The sequence below is a fragment of the Colletotrichum siamense genome, assembly GCF_013390195.1.
Source record: "Colletotrichum siamense strain Cg363 chromosome Unknown KSG_Cg363_contig02, whole genome shotgun sequence".
Classification (NCBI taxonomy): domain Eukaryota; kingdom Fungi; phylum Ascomycota; class Sordariomycetes; order Glomerellales; family Glomerellaceae; genus Colletotrichum; species Colletotrichum siamense.
In genome coordinates this window covers 834,427-861,255 of record NW_023501015.1, presented here as the reverse complement: position 1 = coordinate 861,255, position 26,829 = coordinate 834,427, and the positions used below count along the sequence as shown (strand labels likewise).

The 26,829-nt window shown below is 53.9% G+C and overlaps 7 protein-coding genes across 7 annotated transcripts; 3 read left to right on the top strand and 4 right to left on the bottom strand.

Moving 5' to 3' along the window:
• Window positions 1–4,867: 4,867 nt before the first annotated feature.
• Window positions 4,868–7,056, bottom strand: FAAH-1 (Fatty acid amide hydrolase; the record flags this gene model as incomplete). The annotated part of the gene is made up of 4 exons (XM_036634089.1): window positions 4,868–5,982; window positions 6,032–6,630; window positions 6,679–6,756; window positions 6,887–7,056. The coding sequence occupies 4 exons, from the start codon at window positions 7,054–7,056 to the stop codon at window positions 4,868–4,870; spliced, it is 1,962 nt and encodes a 653-aa protein (XP_036499140.1).
• Window positions 7,057–9,239: 2,183 nt separating this feature from the next.
• CGCS363_v002239 (Smr domain-containing protein) lies at window positions 9,240–10,982 on the top strand (the record flags this gene model as incomplete). Its single annotated transcript, XM_036634088.1, has 3 exons — window positions 9,240–9,272; window positions 9,348–9,987; window positions 10,036–10,982. 3 exons carry the CDS (start codon window positions 9,240–9,242, stop codon window positions 10,980–10,982), a joined length of 1,620 nt encoding a protein of 539 aa, XP_036499882.1.
• Window positions 10,983–12,132: 1,150 nt separating this feature from the next.
• CGCS363_v002238 (uncharacterized protein) lies at window positions 12,133–13,107 on the top strand (the record flags this gene model as incomplete). The annotated part of the gene is made up of 2 exons (XM_036634087.1): window positions 12,133–12,860; window positions 12,924–13,107. 2 exons carry the CDS (start codon window positions 12,133–12,135, stop codon window positions 13,105–13,107), a joined length of 912 nt encoding a protein of 303 aa, XP_036499883.1.
• Window positions 13,108–13,321: 214 nt separating this feature from the next.
• Window positions 13,322–14,435, bottom strand: CGCS363_v002237 (uncharacterized protein; the record flags this gene model as incomplete). The annotated part of the gene is made up of 2 exons (XM_036634086.1): window positions 13,322–14,196; window positions 14,387–14,435. The coding sequence occupies 2 exons, from the start codon at window positions 14,433–14,435 to the stop codon at window positions 13,322–13,324; spliced, it is 924 nt and encodes a 307-aa protein (XP_036499876.1).
• Window positions 14,436–15,036: 601 nt separating this feature from the next.
• On the bottom strand, window positions 15,037–16,644 carry CGCS363_v002236 (NADH-ubiquinone oxidoreductase 51 kDa subunit; the record flags this gene model as incomplete). Its single annotated transcript, XM_036634085.1, has 3 exons — window positions 15,037–15,209; window positions 15,285–16,272; window positions 16,372–16,644. The coding sequence occupies 3 exons, from the start codon at window positions 16,642–16,644 to the stop codon at window positions 15,037–15,039; spliced, it is 1,434 nt and encodes a 477-aa protein (XP_036499877.1).
• Window positions 16,645–17,043: 399 nt separating this feature from the next.
• dctn6 (Dynactin subunit 6) lies at window positions 17,044–17,673 on the top strand (the record flags this gene model as incomplete). Its single annotated transcript, XM_036634084.1, has 2 exons — window positions 17,044–17,433; window positions 17,482–17,673. 2 exons carry the CDS (start codon window positions 17,044–17,046, stop codon window positions 17,671–17,673), a joined length of 582 nt encoding a protein of 193 aa, XP_036499878.1.
• Window positions 17,674–19,398: 1,725 nt separating this feature from the next.
• On the bottom strand, window positions 19,399–20,718 carry nas-5 (Zinc metalloproteinase nas-5; the record flags this gene model as incomplete). The annotated part of the gene is made up of 3 exons (XM_036634083.1): window positions 19,399–20,157; window positions 20,219–20,365; window positions 20,419–20,718. The coding sequence occupies 3 exons, from the start codon at window positions 20,716–20,718 to the stop codon at window positions 19,399–19,401; spliced, it is 1,206 nt and encodes a 401-aa protein (XP_036499879.1).
• Between the last annotated feature and the right edge of the window lie 6,111 nt (window positions 20,719–26,829).

The following is a 26,829-nucleotide window of genomic DNA, read 5'->3' as shown; positions in this document are numbered from 1 at the left end:
GTTTTTCTGCCTGCTTCTAAGACACATTCACGCGTCTTGGGCGTCTTGCTTTCTTCTTTTTCCCTCTTCTTCCTCTGCTAAATCTCGCAAGTGGCCAGCCTCACAGGACCCTTTTCAACTGAGGCTTACTTAAGTACCTTATCTCTGCAGCAAAAAAGCCCGGATCATCTCATCAGCTCTGAACAATGCGGGGGAGCTGAACTAAAAATACGGAGAAGCTCCCCCCAGAAGTCCATCGGGTTACAACATGCACTCACTGCACGCGAGAAAGCTGGAGGCGAATTGGAGACACACCAGGATCCTGCTGCTAGCTACATCACTACCACCACTAAGTACCCCTCATTCTCAACCGTTACCTTTTCATGCATTTTGTTGGGACGTCGCAGACTCATTGCTTGGTTGGTTTGCATCGTTCAACAACTAAGCAAGCTGCAGTCCCCTAAACAGGCCACCAATTCCGCATCCCGAGAGTTGTCGCGAGCATCGCCTTCCGTATGCCCGTCTTTCGGCTGCGGAGCGGCACGTACATAACCTTGGACTGCAAAACATGAGCCCGCCCGCTCTGAATCACTCTTCTGCCGTGTCTGGAAACGGCCCTGCACCTGATTGGACGAACCTCCCGTCTGCTTTCCCCGTCTGTGCTGCCATTGTTCTCCTGCGCCATCATTTGCAGCTAGGTCCTGCGCCTAAAGCCTGCGTTAACGCTGCGAAGAATACGCCGCGAGGTCATTAGTACGTCAGACTTGCGTGCCAGGGGCCGCACAATCGCCAACGGCCCTGCGTTAGACTTGGCGTGCCTGGTGCTGTTCTACATTGTGGTTGGTCATGCCATCCAGTCCGAGGTGAACCTGTTTTGCTAGACTATGCTATGTTGGCCAATCTAATTGCCCTTCAAGCAGGCTTATCAGAGCTTTGGAAGAGCTAGACACAGGAAACATTGACCTCGCATGCATCCTAGGCCCATGTCTTGGCGTGAGATAAAGGAGATTCAACGTCCACAACTCTCGTTTGATGCTTATTCAAGCTACGTATACCGCTATCGTTGAAGCTAAACTAGCTATCTCAATTCGGATTTCAGGCCGAACAGATGATATCTAAATGAGATTGCCTCGTTTTTCTATGTCTGCGCGGCTACATATGCTGCTTACTTTGCAGGGAAATATTAACAAGGGAGTTTCTTGCTACGCACGTGGACATGTGACTGAACAGGATGCCCTGCGCCCGAGCGATTGAAGAAATGTTCATATTGTAGGCCTGACAATAAATCCAAAAGCGGATAGGAACTGCTATGTCTATATAAGATGTATACGTAGCTGCTTCAGCAGCAAGTTTAATTTAGAAATATTACCAAAAATGAATGATGGGCTGCATATGTGTCTCCCAGTGGATGCCAGAGTATGGCGTACATCAACGACTTTCATAGAGGTATTGAAACACGATGTAATTGAAAAAAACGTATCTTCGATGCTGTTGTCAATCTTCACTGTCTCATGGGTATTCGTGATCGCGCCAAATCAATGAAGTTGATACCCGACACTACCGAATCACAAGACTCACAGTTTCCTCTCGGATCCTGTGCCGAGAAGTTTTTTAACGTACATCATTGCTCCTCAAACCCCCATTCTCCGATCAGAAAATCTCTTCACAGTCCATTGGGTCTGTCAAGTTCGAAAAACAGAAGGTCAAAAGCCCCTTTCAAAGGAGCCTCGCTCCCGTATTCAAAGAAAGGCCACATCGTGACATCCCTCATGGTATAACAATATGCTAGAACAGAATTGTTTTTCGGATTGAATATAACTGGGCAATTCTTGCAGTTTGGTTTACGGAACAGGAATCATTCTCTGAGATCTGCTGGCTCTAGATAGGAAGGCTCATGAATAACACAGACAACGTATCCGCGGTCACAACCACCAAATCCCGCCAGGAACGCATCACTGGTGTCTAGCTCACCGGCAGTGTTGTCTGTCATCATCCTAATGTTATTCTTTTTGTGGATTCACGAGCAACATCCACGTGGGCCGTATCATCGTACACAAGCAATGCACATCTCTCTTTCATGGCGCTTGGACAGTCACAAACATGGTCACTCGCGACGCTGGAAAACGATTCTCTGTGTGGTGGAAGATGGGCTCACGGCTGAGGTTGGCTTTTATACAATCCCACCTGACTTCCACGTCGACCTGAGTTGACGAGCAGCTGTGCCTTGGGCTCCCCATATCTCAGCTCTTCTCCCTGATATTTAAATGACCAATACGCCGAGAGGAAATCCATTTCAAGCGCGAAAATTAATGTTCGGCCTCTTCCTCCATTCATGAACCCAATGGACTTCTTTGGCAATGTCCTTCGGAGGTGTTCGTCGGACCGAGAGAACCCGGGTCTAATGTCCATGCAGCCCATCCATTGAAGATTGCACTGGCCAATCTCTTTCTAAGCTACTGACAGTCATCTTCCTTGACTACTTATTCAAGGAATTATTCTGATTGGATCAAGTTGCATACGTACCAGGCACTACCATTGCTCCCAGGCCATGGTGGTTTCAACAGTCCACGATGCACGCAAAACAACAAAACCCTAGCTTGCTGGACATATCATGGATCAAATCGTCCATTTGCTGGATGGAATATGTTAAAACTTTCATCATGAGTTTATAATGCCCTCAGAACCAACGTCGTGTGCCCCAAATAGGATGAATAAACCACATACATCATTAGCCATCGCGCATGATTCAGGCAAGTAAAAGCAGAAGTCGGGCTCCCTCTTGATGGCTGCAGCACCCAAATGCGGTGTCTTTCGCCCTTGAAATAGACCAAATGAATTCTACAAAGTCCAAGAAGATTGCATTTCGGTGTTGTTGCAGGCGAGTCTGACAGATAGCACGTCTCGTCTCGACTCTTGAGGGTTGGTCGTCGCTCACTTCCTCTTTACGTGAGGTGAATACTTGAACCCAGCGGGAGGAAAGCAGCGCTCATGTCTACTGATGTTTCCAAGTAGATTCCTTACCTTGGCCTGGAATGATGGAATGATACAACTTAAGTGTGCCTTTAAGGCTGCATCACTTACAAGCATGACATCAGGTATCATTGCGCCGGCTGAGACCCAGGAAAATGAGCCATTCAAGCTTGAACATATACTCAAATCATCTCACACTCCTATCATGCTCAAGACTAGGTTTAGGCGAATGCGTTCACTGGCTGTGTGGCTACATGGGCGGTAGGGTGCGACTAAGACGAGTCAAACACACTTGCTCTTGCTTTTGGAGTACTCAGCACCAGCTTGACGGCATGACTTACAACAGATACATTTATGATATCTGTTCTTCGTTGCCTCTTGTTTCTTTTAGTGATTCACGCACATACGGCATGGAAGATGTCTTTTGCCACGACCTGGCAGCGTGTTGATGTCTAGCTCGTTGCGCCACTGGTGAATACAATATGGTAGCCACCATAAAGCCACCCAAACCTTGAGATGCGGGATACCAAAAACCACATTTACGCTTGATGATTGGTAAGTCGACGGTATATATATATTCATGTACATTCTTACCATCCGGGTGAGTGGTGATATTGGACAACGGGAATGAGGATTGCAAAGGCAACAATGATACGACGGTAATGACGACGAAGATGATCGTAACAAAAATTAATCAGCTTGTAGGTAATAGCTATGAGTGATAGTCCACCCAGGCAGCTGAAATTAGTCGTCCGGATAGCGAACGTCTTCTAAAAATATTCATCCTTCCGCTGGACCTCCGGTGCCGATCCCAAATCCGCGGGCGATCTCGGGGCACACGGTCAGATCGCCGCCGCCACTTGATAGAAGAAATAGAACAACACCGTTCGATGAAGCTCATGTCATTACTGGCCACCGTCCACGATTCGGGGTTGGAGGATTCTGGCCGACGATCTGCTATACTCACCATCAACCCAATTGCTCCTGATCGAGGAAGCACCGACACGGCGCAAGCACCGCGTTCATCCTGACTGCCTCCCTCGAAGGAACAATCCCTCCGGGCGGGAGCTCGGCGACCGTTCCTCGGCACGGACGAACGAACCCAACGTCGATGCACATCACCACCAACCAGCCAGAACCCCACGTCCTCAGATCCATCGGTGCTCCTTTGCCCCTCTCAAGTGAACCGCCCCTTTACCCAGTATCTGTTCTCAACCCCGCCGACCGTGCCTCCTGGAACAACATCACCGCGCAACGGCACGTCGGCACATGGCACCCAGCTCGTCCGCCCAAGCTTGCGTCTCTCCGTCCGGACGTAGTAAGCACACGAACTCTGTCACAACGTTAAGTAGCCCTAGCCCGTTCAAACTGCATACCGCCTGCATTGGGCAACAGGCAATTCATGCTTTGCATTCACTACAGCCCTGTTCCCCCTCTCCGGCCGTGACGGAGTCTTTCATCCGGTGTACAGCAAACAAGCACCATGCAGAGGCAGCTTACGTGCATATCACGTCCAAGCTCCGGTCAAAACCGGCCGGGGCAATGTTCTAATGCTTTCTTTCCGTATCATGGGACAAGTTGAGGAGAAGAGGGAGCACAAGCATTCATGGTGAAAAATGCTCTGTGTATGGCCCTCCCCGGCCAGCTCCATCGAGTTCTAGGCCCTGAAGCTATCGTCAAGCTCTCCATGGGCTTTTACCGCATGCTTCCCTCGCATTGATCTACCCAGGGGGCAACAACCCGTCCGAGGGAACATCCTTGCTCCAAACCTGTAAAAGCAAACAACTACCCCTCGTCACCACAACAATGTACACAAATCACTCATAATCAAGCATGAAATCAGGCCCGCATGATGCGCTGTAAACCATAGGATAACGTCTTGGTATATCAGAGGGAGAAAAAAAGGAAGGACAGGCATCTAAATGTCTATCAACGCAGCCTCCCCATCCTTGGCCATCTCATCCTTGGCCCGCTGAATGACGTCAACCCAGTTAGGCGGCCTGCATCGCTCCTTAGCAAACAGCTCCTCGGCGTCGAGCCCGAACTCAAGCAGGCTGTGCTCGTCCGTCCACTCGCCCATGCCCATCAGGCCGACGGGGATCTTGCCCTCCGTGTCGGGCCCGGCCTCGCTGCCGCCGCCGGGCCGGTCGTGCGGCACGACGTAGCCCGCGGGCACCGTGACGCCGGGCAGCCCGCAGAAGTTGCCCATCCAGACGTACTCCATGCTGCGAATGGTGCGGTCGCCATCGGAGAGGCCATGGGTGAGCTCTGACTTGGACATGATGGGCCAGCCGGCGCAGGCGGTGGTGGGCGTGACGATTATCATGCCCGGGTACGTCTGCCAGAGGTGCGCGAGGTGCTGCATCAGCAGGCCGCGCAGCTTCTGGGCGAGGAGGTAGTCCATAGCGGAGGTAACGCGGCCGATGGCGAGAAGGATGCGGTTGCCGTGGGTAAGGTTCTTGGTTTCCGGGAGGAGGGTGGCGCCGTCGGTGAGAACGGTCATGGCGTGCGCGGACTGGCCCTCAACCAGGAAGGGGATGTCGATGGGGACGGTGGCGTAGCCGTGGCGCGAGACGAGGCGGGCGATCATGGAGCGGCACATGCGCTGGATGGCCGGGTCGGCCTGCGCGAACCAGGACTCGGGGACGCCGAGGATCTTGCCGCGTTTCTCGGACGGGGAGAGGACGAAGGGGGAGGCCTGGATGAAGTTGGAGTCCGGGTGCGGGGCGCCGATGGTCTCAAAGCAGGTGGCCAGGGACTCGATGTCCGCGGCGATGGGCCCGTTGACGGCGCACGAGTTAGAGTGGTTCGGGCAGGGGTGGAAGGAGATGCGGCCGTGGGTGGGCTTGAGGCCGTAGACGCCGCAGAGGGACGAGGGAATGCGGATGGAGCCGCCACCATCGGAGCCAAGGGCGAAGGGCACGAGGCCGGTCGCTACGGCATAGCCGGCCCCGGATGAGGAGCCGCCAGTGTAATAGCCTGCGTTGTACGGGTTGCGGGGTGTTCCATAGATGGGGTTGTTACCGGTTGTGTCTGACACAGTTAGTACCGTGTAGCAAAAAAAGGGGGAAGTATGGCGTACCGAGACCAAACTCGTGCATGGAGAGCTTTCCAAGGATGACGGCGCCTGCAGATTCTAGCTTCTTGACGCACCAGCTGTTGATCGACTGGCCGGGCTCGACCTGCGTGGTGTAGTCGTTGCGGGAACCGAGGCAAGTCCGATAGCCGTCAATCTCGTACTCATCCTTAACCGCTGTCGGGACGCCATCCAAGGGGCCAAGCGGCTTTCCCTCCTTGTACCGCCGCGTCGAGGCCTCGGCGGCGGTCAGGACCTGGGTGACCTTTGTGTCGAACCACGCGATCGAGTGCTCACCTGGCGGGGCGGTGTCACGGCGGATCAGGGGCAGGATGGCGCGGGCAACGGCGAGTGGCGTGACCTCGCCCGAGAGGTACATCTCGTGGTAGTCGGCGGCGGAATAATACTTGAAAGGCCGCGGCTTGGACTTGACGGCGCTCTCGCGGTGCAGGACGGCCGGGTCTTTCGCCTCGTCCATGGGGTAGGGCAGGACGGTTGGGTCGTAGCGCGGTTCCGCATCCTCAATGTGTTTGCGGATCTTCCGCACGCCGCCAAAGCCCGCGTTGCTCCAGATGAAGGCACGGATGAACCAGAGATATTCCATACTGTGACGGTCAGAGACTTGAACGTGCCAGGCCGCTTGACGGACTTACGCCCATGCTGCCAGCACCAAGAGCCAGCCCTTCAGGGGCGGATTGCTTCCTCGCTCATTTTTATACGGAATGGGTGGCCTGGCGAAGACGAGTCAGTATCCTGCACTTTGTACGATCTCGACACGAACGGTGGATCGTGCATCGCGGCGAACACATGGTCAAGACTAGCGAAGCCTGACACGAAACAGAGCCAATCGAGACAACTTACCCGGCTAAAGGCACAGGGTAATTGATGAACTTCTTTCTGACTTCGGAGCTCATGTTGGACCTCTTGCGGACCGAGCTGGGAGGGGAGATGGAGCCGAGTCCGGCGGCGTCGTGAGGGGGTGGTCGTTGGGATTCGGGATCAGAGTCCAGTGTTGCCGATGAACATGGCATGGTGGTTTCGATAAGGCTGGGCGCCCGCGATGTGATACTCTGAGACGGATGGGCGATCCGGACCGGGACAAGCTTATATACCTTAGCTAGAGCTACCCGGCTGGAGCTTAATGCGGCGGTGGAAGGGGAGAAGAAAAACCAAGGTTGATGGGACGCGGGCTGACGCTGGGATGCAGGCTGCGCCGGGACCTCCCTCGTCTGCGTATGCCGGGCTCGACCATGCAACAGGTTTGCGCCTGGGCCGTGTGATGCTCGCCACGAACCAACCGTCAGGGAGGGGCGAGTGGGAGGGCCGGATGGACAGGGGCAGTCTCTCCAACGGTCGAGGCCGTCTGATTTTGGGGATCCAATCGCGGGCAAGGGGTCGGACGGGCAGGATGGCAGCGTTGGGTGTCGTCCAGTCCGGAGGATGTCGGCCGGGACGATCAGCAGGAACCGTCAGTGTGCATACAGTATGCCGGCGGCGGTGGTGGGCTGTTACTATGTAAAGCTGTTTCCCGGGTAGATCTGAAAGTGAAGCTCTGGGGATGTGTTAATGCTGATGCAATGAGCGCGAGGCTGGACGTTGCGTGTTCAGGTTGACTTTTTGATGCTTGAGTTCGGGATCCTCGGCCGGCCGCATTGGGAAATCCCTGCTCCTTGGACGTGCGGCGGTACGGTTCTGGACTCCGCGGCCTCGGTATGGGCCCAGATAACCTAGGTGATGAGGTGAGCGAGCGAGCGAGAAACTGCTTGGTACTGACGGGAGACTGAGCCTCTGGAGATGAGGCGGGCACAGAAGGTAATGTCATGCAAGGGAGATGAGTTGAGGCGACGTGAAGGTGTGTATCCGCAGAGGTTAATGGCTGGCGTGAGCTTGTTCGGGTTTGGCTCTCCCGCTGACGAATGTTCGACCATGTAAGTGTGTGTCTCTGTGTAAGGTAGTTGTGTGGGAGCTGCATGTCTCACTGGGAAAATAAACACGCGGCGCATTGCATCTCAGCAGATCTTCGTCCGGTGACAAGCTTCCATCCAAGGACAGGGACGGAGGCAGAGACAGACGTGGAAGGCGGCATTAGTCGCAGTGGTGGGCAGTGAAACCGTGAAACGAGCAGGCACTAGGCACTAGACACTAGCTAGGTAGGCACTCGGGAGCGACGGATCTCGCAGAGGACTCCCTGCTGCAGAGCCGTGATCGCCGCCATTGTTTTCTTGTTTGCGGAGGCTGTGAAGTGTGAACTGATGTGTTGTGACTGGTAGTGGTTAGTATGGGTAAGGTAGGTGGCATAGCATAGATAACAACCGGTGGCATCCCAGCTGCCCGTCCCAAAAAGAAGAGAGCGTTCCATTGCAGTTGCGGTCGTAGCTGCTGCGTTTGCCAGAGATTCAGTTCAGTGGACATGGACGCCGGACGAGACGATCAACTGCTGCTGCTGCCCGCTGCTCGGCCTCGGGACGGCAACCGCTAGCGTTGCATTAGAGCCAAATGGGAGCTTCTCCACAAAAGCGGACCACTGACGTCGTGCCACGGTGCACCTCAGAGAAATACTCCGCGAGCTGGTGATTGGGCGCCGCACTGCTGGCATCAGCCACATCAAGCGGGTAGTATGAGCCACGTATCTCCCACCAGCCACAGCACCCCACGTGCCATGGCGGGGCTTCAGTCTGAATGGGGGTGCAGTGCTGATGGCTTTTCCTCCGTGCTGAGACTCATCGAGGCGACCCAAGGCAATGACGGCGTGACCCATCCTCCTGGAACCAGCAGAGTCATTGACTTTCTGCCCTGAACAAATCGGACTGGGGAAACATGCACCTCGAATTCGACACCCCTATGAATCATCGACGTCTTCCGCGAGCGCGTGTTTGAGTTTTCCAGCGTCCTGGTAGCGCGAGTCCGGCTCAAATTTCGACGTCTGCACCCACAATCGGAGAAAGCCCCGCAGCGTCATACCTCACTGGCGTCGGCCATCAAAACCCCAACCAACCTCATCGCCGTCCATTGCTGTTTGCTGTACTTGTATCGCATCGTACTACACGTCGAAAGGACCACAGCATAACCGCCCTCTGTCACGATCGGCCAGTTTCTATCGTCTTGGCTCGACCAACCCAGTGAAACATCAGTGTCTTTCTCCGTCTCAGTATGAGTAGCTTGCTTCTTTGGATTTCGCGACAATACCTCGAACCCTGAAGCCTGCCTGTATCTAATGGCATCATCATCAAAACTCGACGACCTGGTGGTAAGTCCTCCATGGCTGATGTGTGCATACTGCAGGCCACAAACATCTTCTAGACTGTTGTTAACAGCATCCCAGGCGGAGTTTCCCCTCCTAGACCCCACAGTTGTCATTGCAATCGCAAGTGAGCTAGACCTCAGCAATGCCGGCCAGCTCAACGACGTCCGGGGCATGCTGCAGAGTCTTGCGCAGGACGTTCTGGCTGAAGAGGCCAGCGGCTTCAACGCCAGCGGTGTTCCCGATGCTCTCAGCTCTAATGACGCTGGCACGGACACCAGAGACAGCTCGACCAACATCTCTGACGGTCTCCACCTGAGAGACTGTGATTCTGCGAGGACTGGCGTCACCAGTCCCCCTCCCCCAGACGAGCTGGAGTATGACGTCCCGCGCATCAAGACCTTCGACGGCGACTCGGAGCAGGAGAAGCTGCTGCAGCTGCAGGAGATGTTCTCCGACCTGAAACCCCACGACGTCAGCTTTGCTCTCAAGAAGGCACAGGGCGATTTCCAGTCCGCTCTGGAAACGTTGCTGAACATTCAGTTCCTCGAGTCCATCGGCGAGCGGCCCAAAGGCATCGATGGTTTCTTCCAGCCGGAGCAGTCGAAGCCATCCGGCAAGAAGAGGGGCAAGGGCAAGAAGAAGAAGGACATGCGTACTGATCTCTCATCGAGCTCCAGCAGCATCAATGACAGCTCGCCAAACAATGAAGACAATGACAGTAAGTTCAATAGCACATTTATGAAGGGCTGAAACTAACTCGTCCCAGGAGTTGAAAAGATCCTCTTCATCGTGGAGAAGCTTGACCTTCCCTTTGAAGAAGTCTCTGACGTGTTCGATTCCCACAAGGGATCCGTCGAAGGCACGATCATCGAGTTCCTGGAACGATACATCAAGCAAGGGGTAGTCGTCGACGACAATGACAGTACCTTCGGAAAGCAACACGTACACGAGTTGAAGAAGCAGTACCGCCACATTCCTGAAAGTCTGCTGTCCCCTCTCGTCGAAGTCACCCGCAGCGACCACCAATGGACCGAGGAAGTTGCTGCCTTGTTGAACCGGTACTTTGGCAAGCTTCCAGCGCAGCGCTTGAACATCAACTACAAACTGGCCCCCCTGGCGAATGAGGAACTGGAGGGTTCGTCAGAGGGCTGGCAAAAGGTCGCATCGCCAAAGACGTCACTCACGTCTCCAACCGGGCGACCGCTTAACAGCCCGACGCTCATGAACAGCCCAACGTTCGGGCCCCGCACTTACAAACAAGCAATGGACACCGCCGGTATTCACCGCGATGCTAGCACCCATTCATTCAACACCGCCGGCCAGGTTTACAAGAAGGGCCACTTGTACAGACAGGCAGCAGGATTCTTTGCCGAGCGCGGCCGCGAGGAAGCAAGAAGCTTCGCCAAGGCCATGAGTGCTGCTGCCGACATACATGTCGGCAGCACGCGTACCGCAAACGAGATCGACCTTCATGGTGTGGAGGTGGCCGATGGTGTCCGCATCGCACGGGAGAGTGCGTGGGACTGGTGGAACAACCTGGGGGAGTATAGGGCGCGGAAGGCTCAGGAGGGCTTCACGATTGTTACGGGCCGCGGCCTCCATAGCGCCGGAGGCGTCTCGCGATTGAGGCAGGGTGTTATCGCCGCTCTGGTCAACGACGGGTGGAAGGTCTCAGTCGGGACGGGTAGCTATCGCGTAACCGGGCGACGGTAGCGATCGGTTGGAGCCGATTTGGATAGCGGTTGGCTTGCTTGCGTCACCCCAACTGCATGCGAGACGCTCGGAGACTTTTCGGTGCCAGGCAACAGCATTAATGCCCTGAAACTCGCATATCCCGCCGGATTCTGCATGATTTGACAAGAGAAGGGATTTAGAGCAGCGTTTGGTTTGGACAGGGGTGCAATTTTTTGATGTCATCAGCGAAGATACCACTGGGTGACGACTGTTAGAAGCAGAAGGCACATACACTGGGGAAGATGGATTACATTGAACGGATATACTTGGACGACGCTTCACACATGGAATCAATGGATTTGACAGCAGATCTGTCTGAATTTATTGGCTGTCATGGTCATCAGCAATGCTATCACGCTCTCCGCCTTACAAGCCTTGATCATCGCTTTTTCAGCCTTATCTCAAGTTTTTCAGCCTTATCTCAAGTCCTTTCGATTCCTCCTGGATTTTCGCTCAACAAGTGATTCTGCCTTTTGCTGAAGTACGCGTGTCACCCCTAACGTTGCATAGCTGAAAATGAGGCAAAGCAGGGGGGACTTTGGTCGTCGATCACCACACTAACTTGCTTCCCACGAAGACAACGCAGTATTTTCACCACCATCACAGCAACACAGCCCGTTAGACACTCGACCGCTAAGTAACAACAGCCAACGTCAAACAATGGCGTGAACGGAAAAGAGTCGCTCGCCCCCTTGCACCGCCCAGCACCCCGCACCCGCCGCCCGCGTCCAATAAGCGACCTGCGCCGCACCAACAACAACACAGGGGAGGGGCTGTTTGCACGTACTCCAGGCACCGAGATTCCACAACACCTCACTGGCTACAACCTCCGCACCAAGCTTTTGACGACATGCTTCCAACAGAGTGGTGCAGTCAAGCCGGGCGAAAGATGCGGCTCTCCTTCTGTCTCCTGCATTCCTCGCTTGCGGTTCCGACTTGAGGGGAGGGGCTGGGGTTCAGTCTGGAACTGGGGCACTGCCAGCTTGCCTCCTTGGAAGGACTTTGGTTCCCTCCATCCATCTACCTGTTTGAAACGCCGTACTTGAATCGCAAAGCCTCAGTGATGTGAGAGGAATCTGCTATATAACCAGTCCGCCCTCCGCCGTGTTCATCAGATGAGTCCGTGTCAATGCATAACCAGCTCAACAACTCCATCCCATCATCCACCCAGGACACCTACCCTTACCACCCGATCGACATCGAAATCTCCAGAGAAGCATCCATCAAGTGTCTCGGCACCTACGAAACCATGGCCTCGCCGACATCCACCTCGCCCGCGCCCGCGCCGCCGGCTGCCGTCTCCCCGCGGCCGCTGCACCCCAACGTCTACCGTCCCACCACGCCGCCCTCCCCCACCGGCGCCGCCCCGTCAAAACCAGCCGCCAACTTCGTCCTCCGCACCGTCGCCATCCTGCGCGCCCTCGCCCTCGTCTTCGCCATTGTCCTGCTTGTCCTCGAGTTCGAGGGCCGGCGGCACTACTCCTTCCCCACCTTCTTCATCGTCGTCGCCTTCTTCCAGCTCTTCTGGCTCGCCTTCTCGCTCCTCGCGGAGATCCTGCCCGCGCAGCACCACGGGCGCCGCAAGGGCGTGACGCTCGACTTTGGGGTTGTGAAGTGCATCTTTGGCAGGAGCGGGTACCCGGACGACAGTGATGACGAGGAGGCCGGGATGCTGCTGATGGGGTTTGCGGGGGATGTGCCGCGCAAGTGGAACCGGCGGGATCTGCTGTTTTCGGTGGTGGACTTGGCGCTCGGCTCGACGACGTTTGGGATTGCGGTGACGAATGTGAACGGGAATGGGCGGTGGTATGCGTGGGAGACGTTTCATACCATTGGGGCGATCGCCCTGGTTGTCGCGTGAGTTCTCTCCCTGTCTGTGATCGTTGAGAAGAGTGAGGTTTGCTGACTGGTGGGAAACAGGTCGTTTGAGTTTGTGATTGCCGTTGCGCAGCAGATTACCCTCCTGAAGCGGGCCAGGATCCGCATCTCGCACGATGAGGAGGGCGATGAGGATGCCGGATCGCACAAGTACCGCATCCGTTTGCCCGAGAGCCCAGAGCGGGGCAGGCCTGCCATGTCTGTCGCTGCTCACACGGCGATCTGATGGTAACTCGTAGTTGGCAATAACTGCGCCGGCGTTACCTGCACGGAAGCATCAAGACTGAAGACAGGATGCTTTGTCCAAGACTAGTGCTATCTGGACAAGTAGACGAGGTGGAAGTGTGTGTGCGCCGGCAGTGCGCAGAGATCCTTCCGAATAGTCTATAAATCTATAATCTACACCCATGAATAATGCAAAGAGACCCTCTTATCCATCTCTATTGCGTCAAGCCCTTTTTAACCGCAACATCAGCACCGCACCGCTCCCAAATATCCCTACTCGTCAGCACCGTCGTGACAAGCATCGCAATCCCAACAGCCCCAGGCCCGATATTAACCCACCCCAGAATGACACCCGGAATGAGGCAGTCCAGCGTGTCGGACACCACCTTGCGGCCGAGCGTCTTGACCTTGAACGCGACCTGCCTCCGCCACCTCTTCATCCCCTCGCGCCTCTTGACCACCAACGCCTTCAACCGCTGACGCTCCGCGTTCAGGTCCATCTTCTCCGGCTCCTCCCCCTCTCCCTCCTTCTTCTCCTTTGCTCCCAAATTGTCGGTATCAACCGCGGGGCTCTGGCCCGTGCCGTACCCCTCGCCGTGCTGCGGTACCGGCGCGTACGCAAACGCCTTGGTCATCCTCACCACGTTCGCCGCGATACCGCACGCCAGCGCGAGAAACCAAAACCGCTGGGCCTCTAAATTCAACGCCTTCGTGCGCGCGGCGCCAAAGGGCGCGAGGCCGGGCACGCCGAGCAGGTCCGGCAGCGTGAGGGACTCGAGGCCGCCGTAGAGGCCGAGGAGGGTGAACCGCAGGATGTCCAGCCACACTTCGGCGCCTTTACCCGCGCCGGGGCCCTGGGAAGGGGCGGCGGTGTAGAGGTTGTAGGATGCGCCGAAGGAGTTGAGGAACCAGAAGAAGCGGATGAAGCGGCGGGTGAGGTTGAGATGACCCTTGAGCGGGCCGAGGGCGGCGAGGATCAGGGCCGCGTCCAGGGGCAGGCCTGCTGCGGGGAGGAGGGCGAGCAGGAAGGGGTAGGTTGTCAGGATTGCCGTTAGGGATTGGAGGCCGCGGAGGATGCGCTCGAGGCCGGCTGGAGGATGTTAGTTTTGTGGTTTTGGGGAGATTGGGGGTTTGAGGGGCGTGAGCGAGCGGGATGAGATGGGATATTTCTGCGTGGGGATTGATGGTTTGTTTCAGGATCTGACGGGGCTCATTGAGTTCTCAAGTGAATCCAAAGTCACAACGTTCGGTGAAGAAAACAGTGAGACTGAGTAACTCACCGCTGTCCGAGCCAAAGGCGACAAACTGGTCATATTTGAACGAGGTCATCTTGAGATACCCCTCCGGTCGGGCCTGAAGAAATCGCTAAATCGCTGCGATGCTCCCTCAATCAATCAGTGTGTCCGATCAAATTCTCATCCGACGTTCCTGTGAGGCGGTCAACTGAGATCCTCAGGGAGGCGGTCAACTGAGATCCTCAGGCCCGATGGTCGTTGAACAACAAAGAGGCGCCCCGCCGTGGCCGTGGTCGGAGGGTCTTTGGACCGGGTTGAGCCGAGTTTGAGGCGTGCGGTGTCCGGCGCTGTGGACCGGGATCCTGGCTGGAGCGGATGCCAGCTGATCAAATGCTGCCCTTTGATTGGATGGTGGGCTTAACGCCGATGGCTGAAGAATGTCTGCAGCAGATTTGTGCCTGCGACTGTGGCCTTTTGGTATATCGCCAGGATACCTAGATAACCGGACGCATCATTCACGTTGCACCGGAGAACCGACATGATTTAACGAATTGAAACACATTGCTGATAGAGTACAAGCCAGGTCTGTCTGAACAAAGGAACGCCTGCGCGTGAGGGCTCTATCACAATGTACGATACTAATATATACAAGCCCTCTGGCGCGAGTCTACCACCATGCGAAACCCCTCAGCCTTTTACTGTCCCGGCGCAACCAACTTGCCCTGGGCCCGGGCATCGGGGTCCCAGCCGCCGGCCAGCGCGTTGGCGCCGCCGTTCTGCTGGGCAAACTCCTCCATCCTCTTCTCGAGCTCGGGGCGGAAATGCCTGATGAGACCCTGAAGAGGCCAGGCGAAAGCCTCGCCGAGAGCTGCCGTTCACGTTAGCATTGGGTCCAGTCAAAGTCGTTGACATCATTGACGTCATGGAGGCGAGTCAAACATACCGCAAATGGTGTGGCCCTCGACCTGCTTGGTAAGCTCCTGGAGCATGTCGATCTCGCGCGGCCGGCCGCGGCCCTTCTCGAAGCGCTTCATGATCTGGTCGGTCCACTTGCTGCCCTCTCTGCAGGGCGTGCACTGGCCGCAGGACTCGTGGGCGTAGAAGTGGGAAAGACGGCTGATGGCGCGGACGACGTCGGTGCTCTTGTCCATGACAATGACGGCGGCAGTACCGAGACCGGACTGGCTGTCCTTCAGGGCGTCAAAGTCCATGAGCTGGTTGTCGCAGATAGTCTTAGGGAGGATAGGGGTGGAAGAACCGCCGGGGATGACGGCCAAGAGGTTGTCCCAGCCGCCGCGGACACCGCCGCAGTGCTTGTCGATAAGTTCTCGCAGGGGTATCGACATCTCCTCCTCGACGGTGACAGGGTTGTTGACGTGGCCGGAAATGCAGAAAAGCTTGGTGCCCTGGTTACGCTCGCGGCCGAAGCCTGCGAACCAGCTGCCACCACGTCTGCAGATGGTAGGGGCGACGGCGATGGTCTCGACGTTGGCGACGGTGGAGGGGCAGCCGAAGAGACCGACGGCGGCGGGGAAGGGAGGCTTAAGACGGGGCTTTCCGGGCTTGCCCTCGAGGGACTCGATAAGGGAGGTCTCCTCTCCGCAGACGTAAGCACCGGCTCCGCGGTGGATGAAGACATCAAAGTCGTAGCCGGAGCCGCAGGCATTCTTTCCGATCAGACCGTCGGCGTAGGCCTCGTTGATGGCGTTCTGGAGGACAGCAGCCTCGTGCACGAACTCTCCGCGGATGTAGATGTAGGCGGCGGTGGCGTTCATGGCTCTGCCGGCGACGAGGCATCCCTCGATGAGCTTGTGGGGGTCCTTTCGCATGATCTCGCGGTCCTTGCACGTTCCGGGTTCACCCTCATCGGCGTTGACGACCAGATATCTCGGCTTGTTGTCCTTGTCCCAGTCCTTGAAGTTCATGAATGACTGTTTGGCGATGCGTTAGCATCAATTGTGACCCGGCGGTGCCTTCCCTTGATTGCCGCGGCAAATAATCCGCAAGCCAAAGCGCTGTGGCGACCTTACCCATTTCAATCCGGAGGGGAAGCCAGCGCCTCCACGTCCTCTCAGACCAGAGGCCTTGACCTCGCTGATGATCCAGTCGTGGCCCTTGAGAATGATCTCCTTCGTCTTGTGCCAATCGCCCATCTTCTTCGCCGAGGCCAGAGACGGGGGCAGACGGCCGTACAGATTCTGGAAAATACGGTCCTGGTCCTTGAGTCCGCCATAGGTTCGTACTGTCGCGAAGTTTCGGGCGGCCTGCGCGGCCTGCGCTGGTAACCGCTTCGGGGTAGCCATCGTGGGCGTTTGGAGGGGAGAGGTCGGGGGTGGATGGGGACGGTTGGGTCGGTCGGAGGATTTCGTCGTCGTGGGAAGCGAAGCTCTGCTGGGCCGGGTCGATGATGCTTAGTTTCTGTTGGCGTTGATTGGCCAATGCGGGTCGCTGAGTCAGCTAAAGAGTCACGTGCAGGTCATCCATGCATCAACCGGGGTTATGCACTGGGGAAGGCTCTGGGGAAGAGAAGCTGTCGCTGCCCCACGGCAGTCAGTCACTGCTCATCCATTACGAATTATCGACGCGTCGACAACAGGCATCTTGCAGGGGCCTGCGATCGTCGCGCAGCTCAAGAATGCGTCTTTTACCGCCACGAAGATAGACATCATCTGGGCCGGAGCATCTAGCGCACAACGTTCAACATGTCGTCTAACAAGCGGCATTCTATGCTGCCCGCCGTCTCCAATACTGGCCCGCGACCTCCAGTCAACTTCTCCTCCTCCCTCACCGTTTCCGACAGCGCGATTCTTGTTGGGACGCACTCGGTTACGATACAGTCCGAAAGCGTACTGCACCCCCGATGCAAGCTTGAGTCTACGAACGGCAGCATCCTGATGGGCCGCCGCTGCATCGTCCACGAGCGAGTACACATTGGCGCAGTTGGAGACGAGGAAGCTAGCGGAGGCATCGCGCTCGGCGACTACGTGATAGTAGAAGTCGGAGCTGTTGTCGAGGCAGGAGGCACAGAGATCGGGTCGGACACGGTGATCGGAGTCCGATCTCGGATCGGCCACGGAGCTATCATTGGCAAGGTTGGTGCGACGTCGTGTATGGCAGAAGAGAGACACTGACGGCTGTAGAACTGCACGATATCGCCCCTCACCGTCATCAAGCCCGGCGAGAAGATTCCCGACTTCACCGTGGTGTATGCGAACGGCCAGAGACGGACGGATCGACGCAGCGTGGCAGATTTGAAGCACAAGGCGCAGGCGCGGCAGATTGATGTGCTGAGGAGGCTGATACCCAACAAGGCCGAGAAGTGGCTGAGTTAACAAAGTACAATGATGATACCCCGAATTTACGTCGATTAAGCTTGCGCTTTGAGGAGATGATTCAGTATCAGGGGTGTCTGCGCAAGGCAGGGGTTGCTTAATTGTGTCCCTGGATGTCAGCAGGCTATCGTCACAACTCGTCCACGAGGTCGGCAGGGAGCAGGGCTGACCTGCATGAGACTGAGAGCAACGGCAGGAACCCAGCTGTCCCTCCTGCCTCATCTACTGAGACTTTCATGATGATTGCTAGCCAGCCTCTCTCCGCTGATTAACCACATCCTCACCATCAAAATAGGGGCTGGTTGACGCCAGCAACGAGAATCACTTTGCTCCATAGCAATAGCAGCAACCAGTCTCCCTACTAGATGCACTCAGACAGTATGGAACTACAGAAGTCCAATCTGTGGTTCCTGCCAAGCTTTCCTATCGGAACCTATTTAGATGGAGGGCCTTGGCAGGAGATTCAATGCTTCATGATAATTGCGTTTGTTTGCTTCTACCCTTGCGGGCAGCTGCATGATTCTGAATGCATCATGTCCTGGATCACTGACGGCCCGAATATTTCAGCATTGCACCTAGACTCTCGTTATCGCAAAAAGAGAAGCTGATTCCAGACTTTCCGACAACACTTAAAAGGGGCAACCTCGTCTCGTCGTCGTTAAGTAGTTGTCTTGAGTGGTATTGTCTCTGAAACAAGGTTAATCTATCACGGCCCCAGCTGAAGAACACCACCTCCAAGCTGGCGGTACCGTTCGTATGCCGCCAATTGCAAGGGTTATGTGATGTTACCAGTCTGGTGATGAGATGGTACAGTCGCCGGTATGTCCTTGTATAAGACAAAAGGCGTCAGTCTCGTCATGTGCCGTAGAGTGGAAACAGCCATTGCTAGACCAGGGTTGTTCCTCACCATCCGGACGGGAATTCTTGTGGGGTTTCTTTCACCAATTTGCGATCACGCGAGAACGAAATACACATTAGTGACAACGAAGAATCGTATCAATACACAAGGATCCCCAATTCGGCTTCGCAAATGCCATGTTGTCCGTGAGGCTCCCGTCGTCAACACAAGCTGTGATGAATGATGGATGCATGGCTCTAATTCTTGGCAGCCCTGTGACAACCTGACAGGCGGGACATGACCAAAAATAGCCCCTCCTTTCCACTACAGAACCAGATCTTGGGGGCAGTTCGTCTCTTCTCAAGCGCGAAAAGTTTAAATAGACAGCCCTAGCATGACACAGCTGGACCATCCTTAATCTCATAGGGCGCTCTGGGCAAGCTCCATCCCGGCCAACGCAGGCGCAGCCGCGCAAACACGGCTCGCATTCAATCTTAGCATGAGGATGGAAAGAAATTGCAACTTCAAGCAGTCTGTTCGAATTGCAAAGTTGACTAATCATGAGCAACAGGATTGCATTTCCGATGGTACAGACATCATACGAAATCCGTAACGACATTCTCACGGGCGCTGGGACCACGCTTAGACAGTGAACTCTCGAAAGATGCGACGAACTGTTTGAACATGAAATATGGACTTGAACTCATATTATCTACAAAATTAAATCGAAGCTTCGGTTTCCAGAAAGCCTGTCCGCCGAAGAGGAATCTTTGCGCGGCATCTTAACCAGCCCACCGATCAAATTTCACGGGAACGCCGCAGGACCTCCTGTCGCCCACTCGTTTTGAATCCGGGGAACCCCTGTCCGAATGGTGGGGGGCCTGGATTTAGTGCGGGTGGCAGACCCAGAGGGTGTTGTCCGTCACGTCGATAGCCTTGCTGTCGACCTGCTTGCCGCTGCCGTCAAACGGGCACACGCGGCGCAGACCGCACTTGATATCGCAGGCGTCCTCGTTGTCGCCCTTGCAGAGCGCGATCTCGTAGCGGCTGGCGTGGCGGTCGTAGTCCTTCTTGCAGCGGTTCGTGGTGACCTTGTACTGCGCGCGGGGGCCCCAGCCGTTCAGCGTCGTGAAGCCCCAGTTGTCCGTGTCCATGTCGTTTCTGTTGGCGCGGCAGTTCTGGTGCACGCCGACGTGGGTGTAGCCGTTGTTGCGCATGTACTCCTCGGTGAAGTAGTCGAGGATGAAGGAGTACGACGAGAAGTCGCCGTTGGCCGGGAGGGAGCCCGCGAGGCAGTCCGCGACCTTGCGGGTGTAGTACTCCTCGCAGCCGTAGCCCTTGTTGACGGCCGTGAAGTCGTTGTCCGTGGGGGAGTCCCAGGGGTCGATGTTCTTGTCCGTCACCGTCTCCATGGTGTGCTTCATGCTCTTCTCGCCGACGAGCCATGTCCACTTGGTGTCCTTTGCGAAGCCCTTGGAGTTGTACAGCATGATGGAGTTGTAGTCAAAGGGAACGGAAGTGTCGGCGCCGGTCCAGATGTCAAACTGATCCAGGTGGTCCTTGTCGATGCGATCAGGAAGAATGCGGATGTACTGGTCTCGGTCGGGCCGCTGGTGCTCATGGGTGAGACCGATAACGTGGCCCAGCTATTGTGCGAAACGAGTCAGTTGAGTCTTCAGCGAAGCGCACACGATGTTTGTCACGAACCTCATGGCCAGGAGTGCCAGCTTCCAAGCAAGCTTTGTAGGTGCCAACACTGATGAACTTCTCCCAGGCGTTGGGGTAGTCGAGGTTGACAATCATCTCGCCTGAGCCGGGGGAGCCAAGTTGTTGCGCATAGCAGCCGTCATCATACTAAATTGAAACCGTGAGATGGCGATCTTGAGTTACTTCAGAACCATTCTCACCTTCTTGAAGTTCACCCAAGCCTCGTGGTTTGTCTTGGGAACGAAGCGGATACAGGTGGACTGTTCCCATTGCCTCATGGCACCTCTGATTGAGTCGGACAAGTCGTGGGGGAGGCCCTCCAGGATGTAGGGGACGGTTGCGGCATCCCACAATCTATAGGGTGCCATTGAGCCACGCTTTTCCATCGACATGGCCTCGATTTCAGAACGGTTGAAGATGTTCTCAGGGAACACAGCGGCTCGGGTGGGATGCGCGAGTGCAAGGGCAACCGCCGCCCCCTTCATAATAGTAGAAGCCATATTTCAAGGGACGTAAAAGAATGACGATTTAAAAATGAATGACAGATCTCTCTTAAAGAATGATAGAGATCGGAATTGATGTTGTTCGCACACGCGATAAAGAGACAGAACTTTAGCAAAAAACGTCGGCCATGAGTACTTATACGAAACTTCAAACGGAACGATCGGGGCTTTAGGAGAAAGGGGTTTGCGGACATTCAGTGCGAAATGGGAGCATGAATAGCCAAGCAATCGCACACAAACCGGCATTGCCACGCGAGCCCGGATCCGAAAGAACTCCTCGTGCTTGAATCATGAGAGATTCTACGAGTGGAACACACACACCGCGCTTTTGGCGTGAAGTCAAATAAAGATGTCACGACTCGTAAGGCGCTCCCGGACCAGGACTCGTCCTATGCACGCGATGGGATACCCCATCAACAGCTGATAAACCCCAGTAATTAGATTGACGATCTACCAATGCGCCTTAGTCCATGAGCCCTCCTTTATTTCGAATGGTGAGCAGTTCAGCAGAGTGTCAACCACGTCGTCGATCAAACACCACTCAGATTCTCCCCCACCAGTCGGAAAACACCGAAAAAAAGCTTCAAGCGCAGGCCCTTACTCGTGTCATCGCAGCGGAAAGACCAGCATCAAAGATGCTTAAAGCAACACTTTAAACACACGTTGCTCTCGCGTGGAAAAGTTCCGATGTTTGGAATAGTAATCACGGGAAATGGGTAATGCAATCGTTCAACAGTAAGTCGATGATGCTACTTGCCAATAACGTGAAGGTCTAAGTACGTGTGTGACTATTCAGTCCTCACAATCAGCGAAGAGTAGGATGTAGGATACGGGGCTATTGCGAGACTGTAGAAGTGAGGCGAGTCTTGCTTGGCAAGGGAAAACTATGTCGCCTGTGTCAATTTCAAATTCAGTTCCAAGGACCTACTCAGCAGGCCATCCCAAAGCTACTGCCCAACGTCAATAAACAATCATAGGCAGATTATTCGTTTCAGCTCTGTTGTCTTCCAAATCATTTCAGAGCAAGCTCACACCCCGTTCTTAAACGTTCAGTTGTCTTGATTGAAGACTTGTGTTACTCCCATGTCCTTCCCGCGTGAAAAGTCGGGAAGCATGAAAAGTCGGGAAGCATGCTGTCGTCTCACGCTGATGTGATTTGATCAAACAGGATAAGCTTTTGCAGGACCGCGTTGTGTGAAAGAAACACCGGTGTTACGTCTATCTAGTTGATGAGGCAAATCTTATGCTATATATTTTGGGTATTCCAAGTCCAGTGGGTCTTGTTCTGTATTGACGTTTCTTTGTTCCCTTGATTCATAATACTGCGGAAACCATTCCAACACCAAAGGTACAAGTTTCGTTCATCTTATGTTCCTGATGGAGTTCCATGTACTCCCACAAGGGATGGATATCGCCAGGAGCGCTATTCAACGGACAGCCGACGAAGTCTTCGAGCTCATCCGGATAAAAATTTGCGGCAGCGCTAGCAACGAGGAAGTGACGAGTTCTATTAGGAAGGGGACTTCAAATGGACAAGATGCATCATGACCAGTTGGCGCAAGTCATAAGTCTGAGATGAGTCAGAAACCCGAGAAATTCCTCAATAATTCAGCTGATGTCTTTATGTCCTTTTCGTCCTTGTCGCGGTGAGCGGCGAGTCGCGACCAAGATGTTGAGCTTGGATCTGTTGATCTTGTTGGTTCATGGGAAGTACATCGTAAGCTTCCTCTTAGCTAAGGTCTCCTTTGAAAAGTCCTTCGTGTTTTAACGAACGTCGGGTGTAGAGGTTTCCTCAGATGGAAGTCAATATTTGTGTGTTCACAGGAGCCAGTTGAGAGCACGAGCCGAAAATGCCTCAACAGCAATGATCATGGCAAACTCGATAGATTGGACTTCGTCATGGTTCGTTGGTTGTGTTAGACTCTCCGATGGGCAATGCCTGGCCACAGGTGACCTAGGAGAACTCAGAACGAACTTCTTGTTCTTTTTGAGCGCGGATTTGAGCCTCGCCACGCTGGCCTGAACAATAGTGTCGACGTTGCTAGTACGACGGTCTCTGTGTTTGTGAATTCTCAAAGCTAGACCACCAACCACTGGCCCCCGAATACCACTCTTGTCTAGGAGCTGAACGAGTGGGATAATGTGCCGAATTGACATCGGACTCAGGAGTCTTTTCTAGCATTTCTATCTTTTGTCGGCCGAACCAGCAATTTCCAATGTCTCATCCGGCGAGGAACTCTTTAAGAGGGTTTTCAATTGACTACATATCACATTCGCTGGTAGGCTTGAAAGTAACAACGCCACGGTGCCCATGGTTATCCACGATCTTGGGGCCTTCCTGATGGGTAACCGTGGGGGAAAGAGACCTATCCTTGGATACCCATAAATGACTACCCCACTGGATACCCGTGGGTATTTCAACCATAAACTCAAGATCCGTTTTGCCGTTGATTCCACGCCCATTAAAAGCGATATGGTAGGCAGGCTCGCCGTCTTCCGTCTCCACAGGAGGGTTCACATCTCTGCTGAGTTGAGCCCTAAGGGGTAGAATTTTGCTATTTTGGCGCAGAACTACCTAAGTCAGGCCCAGTACTTACTATTTTGGTTCAATAGTCATATTATATCATTCTTCTAATTTAATACTCTAATTTTTCTCACTATGCCCGTCATAGTCGCCGTCGTACTAGTTCCAGTGGTCTCCGTCGTTGTCCTCGTAGTCGTGTATGCTCACTACCCGCCCGAATAGGAGATCTCAAAGCGCATGGCCGAAGCCAAAGTGGCCAAAAGACAGGTCTATGTAACCAAAGATAGTTCGGACTGAAAGGATGAAGGTGTAATTAATGAATGAAATGAGATGATCCCCAAGGAGTGTGATGAGAGTGCAATCCTCCCAGATTCAAGGAAGGAATGAAATGAGCGACTGAGACGTGACAATGAGAAAGGAACCTACGAGACAGCGAGCAGAATTGATGACTTTTAAACCACTGAGACACTCCAAAAACAATGTAATTGATATTGAATTTCCTCGCAGGCCTGGTTCGGAGTATCCAAACCGTGTCGCTCACTAGATTCTCAGCCCACGCTGTCCCAGACTCCTGAGACTGTTTAGTTGAACGGTGAGCCAGACCAAATTCGCTACGATGATTTTATCATTGGGAAAATCGTAGGCCGTCTCACGGTCATATACAGATATTGACGTTTCTTCGTAGATGGATTGAGCATCTGGCAGCAAACCTCAATTAGACACGGCTTCGCGAGATACGCAGCCTTGATATCTTCGGTTCGTGAGACTTGTTAATGTAGCTGAGCGTCACCTTTGCCCTCAAATTCATTTCAAAGCTCAGAATGCGCGCAAATCGCGTGTAGAAAGGGTTTCGAGCTGTCGACGGATCTCTCGGGATCGATTAAGTTTGAGACTATGGGGCCTCTGCGGTGGGAAGGCCCGGAGCGCTCTAGCGTCTTCATGATCGCCGATCGGGAGTCGCGTTGGCATTGAAAAGCAGGCTTGCACACGGTTGACTAAACGCATCGAGTGGAGACCGTTTGTGGGCGACTGTATTTGGCGCATTCATACTGGCGAGAGTTATTCCGGTTGAGACTTCAGAGTCTTGGCTGGCTTCTTCCAGGCCGCGACAAAAGTCTGGCGACAGCTTGGCTGGCCATTAAGCCTTGAAGTTAGTGACTTCTCAAGAAATATTGCACAGCAAGATATGCACGACTCTTTGAGTCTTGGAAAACTGGTTCAGTCCCGTAGTAGCAATGAGCCAATTTCTGTTTGGGGCGTATTTGCTCTGTCAATGGAAAGACCATAGCTACTGGGCTTATGTCACCGGAAATCACATGCAATCGGGGCGCTCTCAATAATACATACCGAAACGCTGTAAATTCATTAGATAGGAGAGAAAAAAAAAGAAAAAAGAAAAAGACAAATTGACGACTTACATATCTATGTGCTGTCCTCGAAAGCTACAAGACTAGCTTAAACCAAAATCCAAGTGGCCTAAAGAGCATCAGATGATCACTTCAGTCTCCGAAAGTAACATCATACATCGTAACGACCAGAGACAGGAAGGGCTTAAAAGTTTGGCGGCGTCGTGAAAAAGTCATGAAGTATGTGGTATGCCTGATTCTTTTCTTGCAGCAAATTTGCAACCGTGGCGTTCAGTACGACTCAATATCTCACAATGCCTCTATTCAAAGTCCATATGACAATCGAATTGCCACATAGAGATTGGAAATTTTTGGGCCCGAGAATTTACGTATGAGATCATTTGGGGTGAGGCAAAGTAGACCTCACAAACTTAGGGAACATAGAAACAAAGTCTGGGCAAAACTGAGAGTCCGGCCTCTGTTAAGACGATCTCTCAACTGCCAGCGTTTGAACTCTCAATAACTACAACAAACGTAAAATCTGGAAGACGGGCTCTTGCGCATTCTTAGAGATAGATATTACGCATCATTTAACTTAGGAGAATATGACGCAGGAGAAAACTTCGTAGTTCCTGCGCCAAGCCACCACGTCAAGTTCGCCCAATGCGTGGACGCTGTTCATAAAAGGGTTCCTATACGGGCACGTTGACCATAGATCTCTCCTACAAAAAGAATACATCATAAATACACTGCTATGATGCAAGGAAGACCGAGAATGAAAGAGTTCTAGAGTTTCTGCTGAACCTTTACCTGTCCACTTAACTGGCATAAGACAGGGAGCTGCAGAAGACTGAGAAGAGTCAATTTACGACAAGGAGGGTAAGCTAGCTATTCTACACTGGATGCATACATTTTTCTGTCAACAATAGTGTCTTGACAAACCTATCAGCTTGATCTATAGTCTTTGCATTTGCTGCAGTAGGAGGTGGTTTGGTAGGCCATTGGCGACACTAAAATGAGCATGAAGCTGCGTCTACTGGCACTCTGTAATGGAAGCCGAGACGATACCGAAGCGCATGGTAGGCTACCGTGAATTGGCCAACGCCGGAGACAGGACGATCAGAGTCGGTAAACGCGATTGCCAATTACTGAATACGAGCCATCCGCATTTCTCCGGCCGTCTTCTGTCAAGATTTCAGTTTCGTGCAGCTTCCAAGACTCTTTGCTCCAAACAAAAACAAGGTACGCAGTTTGGTTGACCCTGCGCTCTCTGATGATCTTGGCCAACTTGGGTTTCAACGCCCAGCCTGAACCACGAAAGGGGAAATGAAAACATTCGACGTTGGCCTGATTCGAACAGAGGTCGTCCACAAGGCAGAGATGCCAAAACTCTCGCGTAATCGTCTCATGTCCCGGGGGATGAGACTCGTGCCAGTGCAACGTGCCAGTGCAACGCCGACTCCACCGCCCAATTTGCTCGCATCGAGGCCTTGACCTTGCCCTGGGGACCTCTCAGTGTTACTAGTGTATTAATAGACGCGTCGAATGTTCGAATGTTCCACGTGTCTTGCCATGCCAGACGTGCAACTTCGCGCCCGTCATTGTTGAGAAACGCCGGTCGTCGGATCTTGACTGACAATCAACGACTCTTTCCTCGGCAAGTGCTGAGTTATCTTGAGGCATTTTGCGCATTTCGCATCTCATGCAGGTCAACAGGCAGCAGCTGAGAAGGGGCTGGGGGCAGCGTGGGCCATTTCATGGATTAAAAAAAAAGAATGGCCACGACAGCCGACAACAAATATTTGGTTATCAATCCTCTCATGCAACGAGTTCGCTTTTCCCCAGTCAATGACCTGTTGATTGGCGGTGTCGGGCAGACATCACCGCGTGTTGGTTCTCAATGTGACGGATCATATTCGAACCAACAGAGTGTGACACCCATCACACGCAGAAACGATGCAGAAATGCCCCGCATTCGTCACAACCCCCAAGAGGCGCCACAGAAATTCTTCAGCGGCACTCACCCACCCCTGCATATCCGTATCGATTTTCCTTGGCCAACCAAGATGTTCACAACAGCGGATGCGGTTCGTGCCGTGGGGGAAGCCGGAAGATGCTGCACTGTGACTGCAGTCGGTCATTACTCGTGTGCATATGTCGACGTTCGAGTCTGGAGTCTCTCGACACCACTAAGAATTAATTACGGAGAGCGACTAGTTGCAGAGATGGTTAGAACCG